General features: G+C 39.4%; 1 protein-coding gene across 2 annotated transcripts in view; it reads left to right on the forward strand.

Moving 5' to 3' along the window:
- Positions 1–17,938, forward strand: part of LOC127430835 (ceramide transfer protein-like) — a 53,908-nt gene extending 35,970 nt beyond the window's left edge. Inside the window, exons 4-18 of one of the 2 annotated variants that reach the window (XM_051680947.1) lie at positions 808–915; positions 1,028–1,166; positions 1,642–1,725; positions 4,436–4,593; positions 6,481–6,573; positions 6,665–6,751; positions 7,841–7,927; positions 8,092–8,172; positions 9,398–9,493; positions 11,015–11,147; positions 11,549–11,619; positions 13,351–13,479; positions 13,691–13,820; positions 13,954–14,088; positions 15,977–17,938. In XM_051680947.1, the coding sequence (XP_051536907.1) occupies positions 808–915; positions 1,028–1,166; positions 1,642–1,725; positions 4,436–4,593; positions 6,481–6,573; positions 6,665–6,751; positions 7,841–7,927; positions 8,092–8,172; positions 9,398–9,493; positions 11,015–11,147; positions 11,549–11,619; positions 13,351–13,479; positions 13,691–13,820; positions 13,954–14,081 (1,524 nt within the window). In that variant the 3' untranslated portion in view covers positions 14,082–14,088; positions 15,977–17,938. The remainder of the gene's footprint in view (positions 1–807; positions 916–1,027; positions 1,167–1,641; positions 1,726–4,435; positions 4,594–6,480; positions 6,574–6,664; positions 6,752–7,840; positions 7,928–8,091; positions 8,173–9,397; positions 9,494–11,014; positions 11,148–11,548; positions 11,620–13,350; positions 13,480–13,690; positions 13,821–13,953; positions 14,089–15,976) is intronic. The other variant, XM_051680948.1, reaches the window with a different exon arrangement.
- Positions 17,939–18,419: the final 481 nt, after the last annotated feature.

Below are 18,419 nucleotides of genomic sequence, written 5' to 3' on the forward strand. Positions count from 1 at the left end.
GGGCATGAGCCGCGCAACACAAATGCTGTCCTCTGCACGCAGTTAAAAAGCAGTCAGTGCCGCTGTCAGTTAATTATGATCTGATGGATGAACTCACGCCTCGATTGGACTTAACGCGGCTTCAGTTGTGATAAGACATATCATTATAGATGTCGCCATCTTTTAGTCACTGTCACTATGGTTACAGCTGTTAGAATACGGTTGTAACTTTGGTTGTTCTTTCATGTAGACAGTATTCGAACTGCTACTGTGAGCTGTTGTATGAACGGGACATTTCAAAACTCACACCTGTAAGTAAATACAGTTGTCAATCCCAAACACTGACTGTGTGAATGTAGCCAGACTGGAACAGAACACGTGCTGGAATCTCGAGACGCGCTTTTCCAAATTGAACTCCTTTCCTGACACAGCGTCTTATTCTGCAAGACGCAATGGCTAAAGACCACCTGAGTTATCTTAAATTTAAATGTGAAATTCAAATGCAAAAACTGCATTCAAATGTGCATTTTTATCTTAAACTTGACGACCCACTGCATCTGTTTATAATGCTGATGAACCGCCGTAGAACTTTAACACAACTTTGACATACATTATGCACTTATGTTCTATGCAAGAATATGAACGCCGGTGGTTGTAGGTACACAAGCTCAAGTTTATGCACATGGACTGCTTTGCCCAATGTGTCAGAACGTAATATAGTGAACATTGGTGTTGGCCAAAACTTTGCATCTGTACTGTACTTTGCTGCATGAAATATGTTTCTGTCTTTAGAATGACAATATTCTTCAATCTTGTTTCTCTCTCTAGGCTGAATCTGGTTATGGTTCTGAGTCCAGTTTGAGGAGACATGGCTCCATGCTCTCCCTCACATCTGCCACCAGCGGATACTCTGCCACCTCTACTTCCTCCTTTAAGGTGAGAAAATGTACACACACACACACACACACACACACACACACAAACACACGTTTGCACCTTCAGGTATAAATTTGTGATACTCAAATAAGTGCATGTGCGTGGTCCACAGAAGGGTCACAGTCTGCGGGAGAAGCTGGCAGAGATGGAGACGTTTCGTGACATCCTGTGCAGGCAGGTGGACACACTGCAGAAATACTTTGATGGCTGCGCTGATGCAGTGACTAAAGATGAGCTCCAGAGAGACAAGAGTGAGTACAAACGCACACTCGCACTCAGATAATTGAGATCAGGAAACTGAATATGAGTCAGAACAGAGCGATTCTGCTGACAAATATGTTTGAACACTAAACCGTATTCAGACTGCAGCAACATCCACATTCCTCTGAATGCTGGCCATTACTCATGTGGTCTGTCTGTCTGTCTAACTTTTCATTTTCAACCTTTTCTGTCTCGCTCACTCTCTTTGGATGCATCTCTTGTTGCAGCACAAGGGCCTGTTGATTCACACAAATGATCAACTGCTTCTTTTGTTCGTCTTAGTCCTTCCCCTCCATCTCTCTTTCTGTCTCTCTTGGCCTGTGGAACAGTTCAGTGCCTACAGTATGTTTCTACAGTTGACTCTCAGTATGCGAGTGGGCCGACTTCAGCACCAGCTACCGCAAGGCCCTGAGTTCAAACTGACGTGTGTGCGTGTGTGTGTGTGTGTGTGTGTTCTCTGCTCAGTTGTGGAAGATGATGAAGATGACTTCCCTACCACTCGCTCCGATGGAGAATTCCTGCATAACAACAACGGCAGCAAAGAGAAATGTGAGTGTGAGCACCTTATCACAGATCTGAACGTGTGTAGTGTCTTGTCAAAGTTTGTGTGTGCAAACTTCAACAAGTTCATGCTCAATGAATTCTCTGATTCAACTTTAGGAGACTGGTGCTGGTGAGGCTCTGAGAATTTGAATAGTTTTTCCTCTAATTTACTTCAGTGCTCAAGTAATTTGAGTCTGTTGTAATGAATTGTGTGGAAAAAAAAATATTACAGGAATTCAGCATTTTTCCGGTGGAGTTGTGTTTGAGGTGCTTTTACAGAGTTATGGGTTTCTGCACTTATTTAGTGGAAATACTGTAAATCTGTATTTGGTCATCAAATCTATGTAAATTATACTCATTATAGGTTGCACTTCATTCACAAAAATTACCTGGCGCAAATTAGATCATATTGCCGCGAAATGAAAGTAGGCGGTAAAATGAATTTTATTTAAAAGAGATGTTTGTGTACAATTTTATCTAGCTAATCAGCAGTAATTCATTATTTAATGTTATAACCTGGCATAGGTCCATATGTGTGGTTTGGACAAGCGCTCTTTCGGCATGTTTCAGGTGTCTGGATTAAAGTGATGCATTACAGTCAGGGTGTGTCAAATAACGGTGGTCTGCTGCATCCTCCGCTTTATAGTGCTGAGAATCGGCCCGCAAGCTCAGAATTGTGCATGCAAATTGTATTAAGCAGTGATTTTTGTGGGTGTGCTTGTACTGTTGCCTGATCTGCATAATTGCTTTAGTGAATTGGTCGCTAAACCAGTGCAGACAGCGCATGCAAAAAAACTTTTACCGGCCGCAATTCATTCTTTGGGAATTCTCCCCCAAATGTTTTAGTGTGCAAAGCATGAAAACACGTTCATCATAACTGAATGTACAACCCCAATTCCAAAGAAGTTGGGACAGTATGAAAAATGCTAATAAAACAAAAAGGAGTGATTTGTAAATTATATTCGACCCTTTGCTATATTGAAAGCACTACAACTAAACATTATATGATGTTTTACCTTGTGAATTTCATTGTTTTATTGAAAATGTACCGTAATTTCAAATCAGATGATTGCAACATGCTCCAAAAAAATTGAGACAGGGGCAATTTAAGACTAATAACAATTTGATGAGTTGAAATAACAAGGTGATGTGAAACAGGAGATGTTAAACAGGTGAGGCAATTGTGTCATATTACTGTATACTGTATAAGGAGCCTCCAAAAACAGCCTAGTTTTTCAAGAGCAAGGATCATTCAAGACTTGTCAATTTGCCAACAGATGCTTAAGCAAATATTCCAGCTGTTTGAGAACAATATTCCCCAAAGACAAATTGGAAGGATTTTGGGCATTTCACCCTCTACAGTGCACAATATAGTTAAAAGATGGTCAAATCTCAGTGCGTAAAGGGCAAGACGAAAACCACTTCAGAATGCGCTTTATCTCTGATCCCCTGTCTTAAAAAACATCATTCATCTGTAATGGATATCATAAACATGGGCTTGGGATTATTTCAGTAACCCTTTGTTAGTCAACACCATTTGCCGCTGCATCCACAGATGCAAGTTAAGACTTTACTCTGCAAAGGAGAAGCCATACATCATCACTGTTCAGAAGCGCTGCCGACTTCTCTGTACTAGGTCTCATCTTAGATGGAAAGTAGAACAGTGGAACTGTGTTTTTTGGTCTGAAGAGTCCACATTTCAAAAAGTGTTTGAAAAACACAGCCGTTGTGTTATCCAGGCCTAAGAGGAAAAGAGCCATCCAAGCTGTTATTAGTGTCAAGTGCAAAAGCCAGTGTCTGTATGGGCCAGGGGTGTGTCAGTGCCCATGGCATGAGTAACTCGGACATCTGTGAGAACACCATGAATGCAGACAGATATGTACAAATTTTGGAACAACATATACTGCCATCCAGCACCGTCTTTTCCTGGGACATCCCTGCATTTTCCAGTAGGACAACTTCAAACCACATACTGCCCGGATTTCAAGTGCATGACTGTGTAAGCAGAGAGTGCGTGTGCTAGATTGGCGTGCTTGCAGTCCTGACCATCTCCAATTGAGAATGTGTGGCGCATTATGAAATGCATCATACGGCAATGAAGACCCCGTACAACTGTGCATCTAAACACCTACATAATGGATGAATGGGGGAAAATTATTTTTAAACTTAACAAACTTGTGTCTTCAGCGCCCAAATGCTTAAGTGTTATTAGAAGAAATGATGTTTCACAGTGGTAAACACTGGACTGTCCCAACTTTTTAGGAGCATGTTGCAATCATCTGATTTGAAATTACATTTTTTTAAAATCAGTAAATAAAAATGAAATTCACGGTGTAAAACATCATATAACGTGTAGTTGTAGTGCTTTCAATATAGCAAAGGGTGAATATAATTAACAAATCACTCCTTGTTTTATTAGCATTTTTCATACTGTCCAAACTTTTTCGGAATTGGGGTTGTATGATGCAGTGACAGCAGAGCACTGGCCCATTTGGGCAAATGACAGTTCCATCAACTGCCAGCGGGCCATCCTTATTGTTAAACCCTGCTATAGATGGCAACACAACACAACATAAGACGTCTTGTGTACGAAACTCAAATTAACATGGAAGATATGTTGCTAAAATATTACACGGTGTAATACTAACTGTCAAAACAACAACCTTATCGTTTACGTCTCTTTAATGAGTTTGGATCTGCTCTCTGTCTCTTTCAGTGTTCCAGTGTCTGAGTCATAAAGGTATTAATGGGATCGACTTTAAAGGAGAGGCCATCACATTCAAGGCGACCACTGCAGGGATCTTGGCCACTCTCTCTCACTGCATCGACCTGATGGTGAAGAGAGAGGACAGCTGGCAGAAGAGACTGGATAAGGTATGACAGACGGGCCTCTAGAGCTCATGTTAAAGCTGTTGAATTCAGAGAGGGATGGTGTGCTGTTAACCCAGAGGCACATTGCTGTTGTGATGTGTTGTGATTGTGTCTCTGACAGAGCGAAACAATTTGCTCAGTGCTGACTGAGAAAATAACATGCATTTCTCATAGTGCCCAGCAAAACAACACCCACAGACTTCAATAGAAATATCGTTCTCTTTAAAATTATGGAAGATTAAACAATAAAGGTTAGAACTAGCAACCACTAGTACAAGGTAAGCATGCTCTGACCACTTATTTCAGTAGTAACTTCATTTTAGTTTTGATGTATGAAGAGTTGCAATATGTATGAAACATACAAATCCATTGCTAGTGTGAAAAAAGGTGTGGTACCTTAAACTCTGTTGACCTGCCGGCGGGTCCACAGGGGGGCGCTATATCGCGAAAACTATTTTCACTTAAAACGTCCCTGTATACATAAAATAGGTCAGGCATATGAGGTATCGTTTGAAAGCTTAGAATCTAACCTTTTCAGAGAATATGATCACTTTTGCATTTGTTACACAAATGAACAAAATAAGGCCGGAAAATATTTGCGTCGCAAATTAGAGGTAATGGGGTAAAAATATTAATTTGAATATAAAAGTCTTTCACATGGCTCTTAAATGGACAAGCCATATATCCAATGAAAGCTCTCAGGAATGTGACTGTACAGTTTATTTTGTTGCCCTAATACCACAGTTTGAAAGATTTTCAAAAGAATCACAAAATTAAATATGATTTCTGTAAGTCATCAAATACATATGTGTCATTTATGCACTGATCATTGCTGCTGTAAGCCCCTAATGGCTAAAGATTTTATATCTGCTTTTACCTTAGGCAGTTGTTCTTTTTTTATTATTATTATTATTGTCTGTGAGCTTGTTTGGCTGAATAATCCAATGTTACATCTTAGATGTCCAGAACAAAATATGCCATCCAGCAGGAAAAGCATACTAAACAAATCATCATAAAAATATGTTTTTGACTATTGATGATGAAATGTTATATATCATCATAAAGATGAGCTTTCTAATGACACCTAGATTGAGCTTCTAGTCCACTCAGAGGCCGAGATATTCAATGAAACGAAGAGGGTGGTGCATAAACTGAAAATTAGACTGAATGTCTATGGACGAGCAAATCTGTGAGGGCTAAAATGCGTTAGAGCGCCACCTACATTTCAGATCTGTATATTGTGATGGAATGTGATACAGAACAAATAATTTTTTCTAGTACTTGCTGCCATCTAGTGGAACAAAATAAGACTTTTCAAAGTGAGATTGAGTGAACAGAACCAGAATTACATGCTTACAAATTTGGGACAGTCAAAAAAAAAAAAAGATTTAAAAAAATTCTGTTTATCATAAGAATATAAATATAATATACACACAGATTTGGTGCATTTAGTCCATCGTGTGTGTGAATGGTGAGCTTTTAAATGTGAGTGAAAAATTGCAGGCGGCAGCCCAAAAATGCATCCGAGTTTAACAAGTTAACCAGAAGGTTAATCGAATGATTTAATAGGTTTTGTGTTTGAAAGTAAATAGTGTATGTTACACACAGGTGGTTTGAGGTGGAGATGACTATCTGCTGATGTGTCGCATTCAGCACAATTCTGACAGATACAATCAAAATGAGAATTAGAACACAGCTGCTCCACTTCTGTCCGAACAATAGAGCACTTCAGGACAATTCTGCACTGACTCTCTCTCTCAATCTGCCCACACCACACTGAGACGAGATCTGCTCATGCGAAGACATTCAAATTTAAAACAGCATAGTGTTGAGTCAGCTCAATTCTCTCTGTCTCTCTCTCTCTCTCTCTCTCACTCTTGGTGTCTACAGGAGATGGAGAAGAGGAGGAGGGTGGAGGAAGCATATAAATCAGCCCTGTCTGAACTCAAGAAGAAGTCACATTTCGGAGGACCAGATTATGAGGTGGGTTCTGCTAACAACGCCTGCAGAAGTTTAGTAACTAGTAATTGTACTTCACTTTTTGCCCTGTTCTCTCTCTTGTTGTTTCCATCAGGAGGGTCCAAACAGTCTGATCAATGAGGATGAGTTCTTTGATGCAGTGGAGGCCGCTCTGGACAGACAAGACAAAATAGAAGAACAGGTGTGTTACTGCATCAAAAATCCGGGTTCCAGTGAGGCACTTACAATGGAAGTCAATGGGGCCAATCTTGAAACATTAAAATACTCACTGTTTCAACAGTATAGCCACAAGATGTAAACAATATGTGTTTTAACATGATTTTAGGGTGATAAACTTTGTCTGTGTAGTTATTTCCAATTTTACAACTTTGTTGCCATGACGACGTGATGCTGTAAACCTTAAAACTCTTAAATAAATCAGGGCTGAAGACTGCAAATAAATGGTCGCATTTTGTGGCCATTTTTCCTCCCGGTGCCGCTAAGTTTTGTTGGAGGTCGCATCGGTGCAACTAAACAGTATGCCAACTCTCGTCTATGGAGCGCAACAGTCTGTTTCCGGAAGTAAAAATTCCAATAATTTCTTCCATAGACGAATTGATTTTCAGTGCTAACTTATAAACCTTTAAAGATAGACCTGCTGTCAACTGAGCTTGCATTGAACCCAGAGTGTTCCTTTAAAACAATCAAATATCTATTTTTAATTTTTTTTGTTTTTTTATTAAAAACTGTAAAAAACTAAACATAACAGTAGGTGACACTCTGAACTGCATCACAACAACAGTTTTGGAGATTATTTGTTTATTTACCCATTGACTGACATTGTTTGGTAAAATCACACAAAATTCATCCCAAAACAAATATGCTTTAAAATCTAGATTTGTATAATTAGCGGCTTCCGAAAAGCACTTTCAATGAGTAAAAAAAAAAAAGACAAGCATCATATATGTCAATGCTGGACTCTATGAGGGTTAAATCTTGCCCTAATTTATTTCTAAATATTCTGTTTCCCTTGGCACAAGTTCAATGTGTTGTGAATGCCGTGTCATATTATCTTTACATAAACATTTATATCCTGAATGCTGATTGTCAATAAAGTGTTCAAGCCATGTTATAAGACACAATATGATGTGATACACAACACCTTCACCAGCTGCTGTGTAAATCACTGCATTTAAAATGTACTGCAACCTCTCGTACCTTATTGCGTAATAAGCAAATTTGGTATTGAAAGAATGATAAATCTTGTGTGTGTGTGTATGTGTGTTCTCAGTGTGATAAGAGCAGGCTACAGAGAAGCAACTCATTGCCTTCAGGAGATGCCTACTCCACGGTGGGCTCTCACCGATTCGCCGAAAAAGTGAGTACATTCCTCAGTGATCTTTTAAGTAACTCATCAACTGATCTTTTCCTGTGTCCCCATCATGCTCTCTGTCCTTCTGTGTCTTCTTCTTTCACTTGTGACATTTCTCAAAATCTAAACCCCTGATGAAGCTGCATTTTCTCTCCTCCTCACCTCTGTAGCCCCCCTCTCCTCCCTCCTCTCCCTCATCTTCTGCTGTTATCTTCACTCCCTCCCTCCATGAGCACAGATTCAGTGCTGAGGTAACAGCACCCCCAGCACACTCATCCGTTACAAGCTTATTTTGGCATGGTCATAATTATTACTCATATATATATATATGCAAAATAGAAGTATCAACAGGGTTTTTCCTGGGACAAAAATGGTCTTCGGTGGTGGCTGCTGTACACGTTCATCGCGATGCTTTTTTTTTTTTTTACTCCAGGGGTGGTAGTCAGCGTCAATACTCGCTGAGCTACCCAGGCGCCCTGCACGAGAGATTCTTGGTGGGTTGCGCAACACGCAAGTGATACCAGTCTTGAATCACCCCGCGCACATCCGCGTACCACATGAGCAGCATATTTAGCACTTATTCATCTTGCGTTATGCGCTTTATGTCATCAAATTTAGCTTCGGCGGCCACCGAAAAATTCTCAATACAGGAAAAACTCTGATCAATGTTATTTTCAATATCAGGCTAAAGGGATAGTTCACCCAAAAATGAAAGTCTGTCAACATTTACCCAAACCCATATGATGTCATTTTTTCTCTCTGTGGAACATAAAAGTAGGTTTTTTAAATGAACTTAAAAGATTTCTCTTCCATAGAACAACAGCTTATAGTCTGTCAAGGCCAAAAAAACACCAAAATGCACCATTAAAAAGTATTCTTATGACTTGTGCGCTATATTCCAAGTCTTCTGAAGCCCTGCTATATTGCTTTGTGTGAGGAACACACTCAGCATTAAGCCATCTTCTTGGAGCTTGATCAGCTGGTCACTATGAGTTGCCGTACAATCTTTTAAATAGCAATTTAAAGTTTTACTTTGGTCTTCTATTGGGAATAAAATTAATAACCACATACAGGTTTGGTGAGTGAGTGAGTAAATGATCATATTTCATTTTGGGGTGAAATACCATTAATTCTGTGTAAATAAGTGGCTGTGTTTTAAAGCCTAGTGAAAGGCATACCTAGACAGCATGTTTAGGCATCTTTTGAACTATGATAAGCATATGATTTTGAAGCATACGCATAACATTTTGGTCAAATTATTGGCAAGTCAGGATGATGCTTTATACCAGACTAAAATAGACTGCATTAACAGCATGTCAGTATCTCACTGTCTGCCTTTAGCTGTTGTTTGAAGAGATATAATGAATGTTATCAGTACAGTTTTCTCTGATGTCTATATGATAATCAGAGCAGCATTATACTTGAGGATTGCATCATTTTAAATGAGAGGAAATTGACTTGTTTTGATGTGGACAGGTGGAGGAGATGGTTCAGAGTCACATGACCTACTCCCTGCAGGATGTGGGTGGAGATGCTAACTGGCAGCTTGTGGTGGAGGAGGGAGAGATGAAGGTGAGTTTACTGCCAGAATTATAGAATTCAACAATCAAAGCTGACCAGTCTGCTACTGAGTTCTAAACTTCTGGACTGATCATTTTAGTGTTGAGAAGTCCTAAATCAGTTCATCTGAATCATTTGTGTTTCGATGAATCGAATCGTTGGGGTCATCGCTCAAGAGCTCCCAAAAGTCCCCGTGCGGTTTGTTACGTTGTCTTTTTGTAGTGAAATAAACTTAAACAGCAGCTGTTAATTACTCTAATTTTTTTAATACTTGATTAAGATGTTCTGTTTTCAGTCTTACTTTCAAAGAAAGCTCTTAAAGGAATATTCTGGAGTTAATATAAGTTAAGCTCAATTGACAGCATTTGTGGCATAATGTTGATTAAAACAAAAATGTATTGACTCATCCCTCCTTTTTTAAAAAACAAAAAGCAAAAATCAAGGTTACAGTGAGGCACTTACAATGGAAGTGAATGGGGGCCAATTTTTGGAGGGTTTAAAAGCAGAAATGTGAAGCTTATAATTTTATAAAAGCACTTACATTAAATCTTCTGTATTATTTGAGCTGTAAAGTTTTTTAAATTGTAATTTTTACAGTCAGTTTAGGGTTTATGGCGTTACGTCGTCATGGCAACGAAGTTGTAAAATTGGCTATAACTTTACACAGATGTGGTTAGTAAGTGATTTAATCACAGTAAAATCATGTTAACACTCATATTGTTTATGTCTTGTGTCTATACTTTTGAAACAGTGAGTTTTTTAACGTTTACAGTTTGGCCCCATTGACTTCCATTGTAAGTGTCTCACTGGAACCTTGTTTTTTGTTTTTTAAAGAAAAGGAGGGACCAGTCAAAAACCAATTTTTGTGGTAATCAACATTATGCCTCAAATGTTGTCGATTGAGCTTACAGTAAGTTGTACTGAACCCAGAATATTCCTTTAAAGGTGATGTATTAGTGTGAACGTGTATCGATTTGACCGAATCCTTTGAAAAGGAGTGTTTCATTAGAATGATTCATTTTTTAATCGGATCTCAAGTCTGCCAGTAGCCTGCAGCCCAAAAAACATCCTCAAACAGAGCGTCACTCACCATAGATGCATCTCAAATGATGTATTATAAACTTTGTACTTACACAATGTACATGGACATCTAGTGCCATCAACCATCCATGTGAAATGAAGTTTCAAATGCAAGATTCAAACTGATTTTAGCTTCAGCGCTTCAGGTAACCTGAGTCCGAGTTTAATGTGAGTGCCTAAAAATGGCTTTTACACATTTCAAGGACTCACACAACGTGGGGAGATGGTTAAAAAATGCCATCTTGACAATTTTTAGCTTTTCTATGTATGGAAAACCCTGACTGTTTAGTGCATAAAGTGCCCACTGTTCTGTACGTTCTGTACGTGTGTCTTGTTGCATTTTTCAGTGTGAATGCAATACTCGCACTACTCATAATGCTGCATTAATCTAAACCATTTTGTAGTACATGAAATGCGACAGACCTTGTGTGTTTGTTGCTCTGGGTGTCTCAGGTGTACAGGAGAGAGGTGGAGGAGAACGGAATCGTGCTGGACCCTCTGAAGGCCACGCACTCTGTCAAAGGGGTCACGGGTCATGAAGTCTGCCACTACTTCTGGGACACGGACGTCCGTAACGACTGGGAGAGTGAGTTCCCTGTGTTGTAGACATCACCCTCAAGTGAGGCACTGGGCTGATCAGATGACAGCACACACCTACATATAATCCAATTAGGCCGTGCCGCTGTATATTATCTTTAATGTAATAGTGGTGCAGTTAGATGACTGCTCACAGTTCGGGCTGTGTAAGAGCCATAAACTCTTACCACACTCTTACATACTTTCATACACTCATCAGGAAGTACTCTGACCGGTAATATCCTTTAATTCTGACATTCACCGGCCAAATAATGTACTTAAATATCTCTTAATGTCTGATCAAAAGTTCAGCTGTACCTCTAATGGTCACCGTCTCAGTCAGTAGTGATGTTACAGAGCGTAATTGTGTAATTGCTTTTTTAACTTGTCTGTCTCTCACTCTGTCTCCAGCTACCGTTGAAAACTTCAACACTGTGGAAACGTTGTCTGATAACGCTATTGTCATCTACCAGACTCACAAGGTGAGGACCGTGTGAGAATTATACAGTGACATTTAGTAGGGCATACCTTTTATTTAAAGGAATTTCTATTGTTAATTTTTTGGTGGAATCTGTTGAGGTTTGTCTCACAGCACACTAATCGTATTTTGGCGCCCTTAGCATAGGTTGCCAAATGTCTCAAAGACTAGCTAAACTATCTAAAAGACTTTAAAACACTAGTTGTTTTTGATGTACTTACGATGTGTATATCTATAACAAAGAGTCTATATTAAAGATTCTGTAAATAATAATAAAAGTGTTTTGTCATTTTACCGTATGCTCTATATGTTTAACAAAAGTAACTATTCCTATGTTTACTAATGCTACTTTTTGTTCCAATTACTTGGTGGTAACATTTAACCCTTGTGCTGTGTTCATTTTGTGTTCCCGGTCAAAAATGACCAGCCCACTAAGATTGTTTATAAATCTTTAATATTGCATATATTATCATAAGATATTGCATTCGCGAAGGCTAGCCCGTCTGGTTCGATCCCACAGAAAAGCTATTGTAGCACAAATTGCTGAAAAACGTAATGCTGGCCATGATAGAAAGGTGTCAGAACACACAGAGTATCGCAGCTTGCTGCGTATGAGGCTGCGGAGCCGCAGACCGGTCAGAGTGCCCGTGCTGACCCCTGTCCACTGCCAAAAGCGCCTACTGTGGGCACGTGAGCGTCAGAACTGGACCATGGAGCAATGGAAGAATCACGTTTTCTTTTAGATCATGTGGATGGCTGGGTGCGTGTGCATCATTTATCTGGGGAAGAGATGGCAGCAGGATGCACTATGGGAAGAAGGCTGTACAGTGTGATCCTCTGGGCAATGTTCTGATGGGAAACCTTGGGTCCTGGCATTCATGTGGATGTTACTTTGACACGTACCACTTACCTAAAGATTGTTGCAGACCACGTACATCCCTTCATGGCAATGGTATTCCCTGATGACAGTGGCCTCTCTCAGCAGGATAATGCGCCTTGCCACACTGCAAAAATTGTTCAGGAATGGTTTGAGGAACATGACAAAGAGTTCAAGGTGTTGACTTGGCCTCCAAATTCCCCAGATCTCAATCCGATTGAGCATCTATGGGATGTGCTGGACCACCAAGTCTGATCCATGGAGGCCCCACCTCACAACTTACAGGACTTAAAGGATCTGCTGCTAACATCTTGGTCCCAGATACCACAGGTCACCTTCAGAGGTCTTGTCGAGTCCATGCCTCGATGGGTTAGAGCTGTTTTGGCGGCATGAGGGGGACCTACACCATATTAGGCAGATGGTTTTAATGTTGCGGCTGATCGGTGTATATGCTCATCTAAGGATTGGGCTGCTCTTGAACGCTTAATATTTCTGTATTTTGTATTCTAATCCATTCATTTTCCAGTGGCCGGTCATTTTTGACCGGGAACACAACAAGTTTAACAAAGTGAAATAAAACCAATAAAATGTAAAGAAAATGGTCTAATTTTTTGTTTTGTTTTCAGATACCATATGTGAACAAAGTCAAGGAATTTTATTCAAATTGGATTAAAATGACCAGAACACAACATAAGGGTTAAAAAATGCTAAAACATTTGTCCATGGTTCGCACCCTGAGGGAGAGCATCTTGGCAGATGCACTTTTGTATTGAACAGTGTGGTTTTGTTTTTTGTTTACTGAACTCTTAACTTATACGTTTTTATGTGAAAGATTTTGTTGTGTTTTTTGTCTTGCAGAGGGTGTGGCCAGCGTCTCAGAGAGATGTCTTGTATTTGTCTGCCATTCGTAAGATAATTGCCAATAACGAAAACGATCCCGATACATGGATCGTCTGCAACTTCTCTGTTGACCATGAAAATGCCCAGGTGAGCCTGGTCTCCATAGCAACCCCAGAGTCACTTTGTTTATTGTTTCCGCTGTTTAATAAAGCAGAATTTCTTTAGATCCCATGGCTCCATTCAGTGATTCATGAAAAAAGTTTGTAGCAGACATATTGTTAAAAATGAAACATGTTTGAGGTCTCAGTTTGAGTCATTACAATTCCATTGTTTCATGATTATTTTTGTCCTCATGTAGCCAAACAACAGGTGTGTTCGTGCTAAAATCAACATTGCGATGATCTGTCAGACGCTGGTCAGTCCACCAGAGGGAGACAAAGACATCAGCAGAGACAACATCCTGTGCAAAATCACATACGTTGCCAACGGTACTTAGAACCACACATTATATAAAAATATGTTTAAGATAAATAAAATAAAATATGAACATATGACTGTCTACCAAAACTGGTTATATAAATGTTGAATGAACGTTGACTGGATGTTTGTTGTGGGTTGCAGTGAATCCTGGTGGCTGGGCTCCTGCATCTGTCCTAAGAGCCGTCGCAAAGAGAGAATATCCCAAATTCCTCAAGCGCTTCACTTCCTACGTCCAGGAGAAAACTGCCGGAAAGCCCATCCTCTTCTGAGCAGCAGGTACCCCAGGCTACATCTGATGAATGTCAGTACTGTTGAACAAAGCCTAATTTATAATATGGAAGAAGCCTAGACGAACTAAAGCACCGCAGGCGAACGAAGCCAACCTTTATACTACGCACGTCGTCGTTTTAGAATTATTTTGTTGAGGGTGACATCCAACCACGGAAGTAATGCCACTAATGCGAATTAAAATAACCTTGTTTGAATAAATTAGTATACGTATAAATTTAAAGGTACAAATTGGCCTTTATGGTTTTCACACAGCAGATGATCAAAAATCTTAAAAATCCCATAAACGTTTCGAAGGCTGCATGCTAGGTAGGACGCGTCTTTTGAAGGCTGCAGTATACCGAGCGTCCTCCTTAAACAAGTCTCGTTTAAACAAGACGGCCTTCGTAGGACAAACGGAAACAGAACGTAACATGGTTGCTATGACAACACGCCACTCTTTAACAAGTGCGAGCGATTTGAGTGAGAAGGGAACAAAGTCCCTTTGGAAGGGAATGCATGAGGTACATTTTAGGAGAGTTATAATGATATAGAGAGAAAGAAAATAGATTTTACAGGTGTACTTTTAGTCTGTAATACTTTATTTTAATTATATATTAATATAATTAAACATATTATATACTCTGCACCCGTCTACTGAGGTACTTCAACTTGGGAATTAACATTACTTTCATTTGAACGTCATATTTCTTGCAAATTGGCATCATTTTCTTTAGACGAATGATGTTCATTTCCGTTGAAGCAAAGAATTGTGGTATAACCTGCCTCAGCTACTTTGAACTAAGGTGTTACAAAAGAGATAAGGGGGGACTCATTATTGCTATTATCCAGAGGTTATGTAGTGTATGATTGTAAGCAACTAGAGCAACAGTGTCATTCTTTCCATACATGTATTCAAAATGATAAAGTATAATTATAACACAAGGATTCCATAAAGTAAATCAACCACACCATTTCTTGGAATAAAACATTCAAAGAGAGAAAAAATAATATGGCAAAAACAATACCAAATATGAACATATTTGAACAATGATGAAAGAGATTCAAATCTGAAACAGTCCTATTTGATGATCAGATGGTCACAAAGATGGTCTAGATGACTAGTTAGTTGTAGTTATTCCTGAACAGTCTCTTAGCAGTTGCAAAGATGCACCGAGGATCACAGTGTTGAACAAAGGTAACAGCTTTCTAAGTTTCTCAGTCTAGCTGTGGAACCATCATACACCATGTGGAATACAAACTGATCTTCCTCTTCTACTTCCTCTTTATATACAATACTCACCCAGGGTACTAACAGTGACTCCTGGTGGCAGGGATGAATACAACACCGAGAGATAAATATGAACATACCCTGTTACAGTGGGTTGTGAGTGACCGGAGGATACACCTCATGCATCCTCCGAATTCCCGTGAAAGAAGGTCGCATTGAAGGCTGCATTCGGAGTGTCCTATTTACTCGCTTTTCTGAAATGAGACAGCCTCGATGACGTATGCGGCTGACAAATGCGACCTCCGGAGGATGCAGCCTTCCAAACAAGAGACAGCCATTGACAGAATGTTTAAACTGGCCAATGGAATGCTTGTTAATTCAAACTCCAACTTTCAAAAATTCAAATGTAAACAAACCCCAAAAATGCCTTTTGATCTGCTTTAAGTTGCTCTGTCTGTCTGTCTCTCTCTCTGTCTGTCTCTCTGTCTCTCTGTCTGTCTGACTATCTAGTAAGCTAGCTGTTTGTCATACTGTAATGCGTGTAACCATCAAACTTTACATTCAACATCAAAGTTATTCTCGACAAACATTCCATATCTAGTTAATATTATTATTGTTATTGAATGCAGTGTTATTTATTTGTTTTGGTTTTTTTGTTCTTTGCAGTTCCCCAGTTCTGCCATCAGTGTGCCTACAGTTCCCGCACACTCCTCTAACTACAGCACCCTCTAGTGACACAGACGTCTCGTTGCGTCCCCTTTTCCAGACTGTTCTGAACGCAGCTGCCACCGAAAACATTCGTAGCGGCTCACATCTTTAGACGCTTGATGCAGTTCTGTAGCGCCACATTAGCTCACACCAGCAGAGGACTAGAGATGCCTAACGTCAATGTCTGTTCCATATTTTCTGGTAGATATATACATATATATGTGTGTGTGTGTGTGTATATGTAAGTATGTATGTAAGTGAGAGAGGAAGTTTATATAATGGAGAATATTGAAGCTCATAAAATGAGACTGGAACTATTCAACTCCTGATTAGCGTTTCATTTTCTTTTTGAACGAACATTTCAGCTCTGCTTTGTTTCTTTTCATATGATTATAAAAATAAGTTCAGCGTCACCCTATTCTAAGATCGATATGGTCGCTTTTTTTTTGTTCTGAAATCGAAGGCATTTTTGTTCATGAACTTAAGGGCTTCCGTTGGCCTGTGACGTATAAACTTGCCTTTCGTCTCAGTTTGTCTCTTTTATGAAGCCCAACGTCTGGCGCTGACAAAGAGATGATATGAAAGTACATTTTTTGCTTAGAATTTCTCAATTCGTCAAATCTAATTCGTTGTATCCGTGTCTCATCAACTGACATAATGTAGCACAATTCAAGATTGATTGTAACGGGAATTTTAAAATGCGTCAGGCTAACGTGATTATTTGTACATAATTTCAGTGCTGTTGCTTCACATATGTCATGTACGTCAGTCGATGCTTTTACCTGACTAATCCAGCTCCATATGCCTTAGAGAGGGTGAGATTGGCGTGAGTGTGTGTTTGTGTCAGACAAAAAAAGAGGTGTGTATTCTACTTAAAAAAAACAATTTCGAGAAAAGTGCCTCATTGATCTGGTACATCCAAAAACTTGCTGATCCGTGTTCATTTTTCCAAACTACAGACTGAAACACATCCGCAGTCCTTTAATGTTTATACAATGATCAGATTGATTTCTTACCTCTTATTATTATTTAAATGTCATTTTGCAATCAGCAAAGGAGAGATTGTGTCATCAGTAAATAGTTTTCTCATTGGAGAAGCCGGATACCAATCAAAATTTTTGTCCAATAGAGAGACAAGGTTCAAAGTCGGGGCGAGATCATAGGTGGTTGTAGATGGGGTAGAAATAGTTGCGTTTATTTATTTTTCTTGATCGAATTTATTCTTCCAAAGTAAAAGAAATCGTTGATGTTCACAAACACTCTTACAAGGCACAAACTAAACTGTACACTATTGTATCGTACAAAACGACAAGAGCTTTTAACAGTGCTGAATTTAATTTTATTTTTTTTGCTGAACTTTACAAATTGAAAAAGCCCAAGAGATTTTGTCCCTGGCTTTTTCCTCATTATAGACTGTTAAAAACCATATAGTGGATGACAGCGACCCTCACGGTAGCCAAGCGTAGCAGAGGTGCACAACTGCAAGATCTGATTATTTACGGTTGAGATTTTTCCGTCAAAACTTTAAACATTCCAAACACTCTGACTGAACAGAATGTATGAATTCACCGACGTGAAACCGTCAAACTAATCCAAATGTCTTAAGTAAAAACGAAAAAGATTTCCCCCCACCAGTGTAGTCGTTTGCTCATTGGAGGGTTTCTCTGTGAAAACGGGCAATCAGGAAAGGAGTTTTGCACCTCTGAACTGCTAGAGTGAGTGAGTGAGCTTGTGTGTGTGTTGCTCTTATACAGTCGTGTGTGTTATTAGTTGCGTTTGCACTGAATGTAATGTCATTAAGGTTCAAATGTTTTATGTACATTAAGTGTCACACTATAAAGGTGTCTGGATGAAAGTGTACTGTAAATAGAGGGCACAGCTACAGCCCTGTTTAGAGAGTAATAAAATGATTGACATCTTTCTGCATCTCTGACTGTTTCTTTTACAAAACTTCAATTTAGTCAATTTGTTTATGCAGTTATAGATTGTCTTCATATTTGATGTATCCAGTTACTCTCACAATTTCTGCATTATAAATTTTGTATTTTTGTGCATACAGTATTATGTATGCATGGAACACCCAGTAGAGGTCAACCAGTTTGTTTTTGCCGATTAATCGGCGCCGATAGTTTCTTTTTGGAACTGTTCGTTATCATCAAACATCAATTAATAGTTTGCCCATATTTTTCCAGTGTGCGGTGAGGGAGGGTTCTGGAGTACGATTGCAACCTCTGGAAATTACATATAAACAATTACAGACACCTCATTGGTATTTGCTGTATACATTAGGAATAGACCGATATATCGGCCGGGCCGATTAGTCGGCTCATATTTGGCCGTTTTGTGTTCGCATGGCCAATTAACAGAAGTGTTAACTTTCCCTAGTGTCTGTTCCAATAGA

The sequence above is a fragment of the Myxocyprinus asiaticus genome, chromosome 40, assembly GCF_019703515.2.
Source record: "Myxocyprinus asiaticus isolate MX2 ecotype Aquarium Trade chromosome 40, UBuf_Myxa_2, whole genome shotgun sequence".
Taxonomy (NCBI): Eukaryota; Metazoa; Chordata; class Actinopteri; order Cypriniformes; family Catostomidae; genus Myxocyprinus; species Myxocyprinus asiaticus.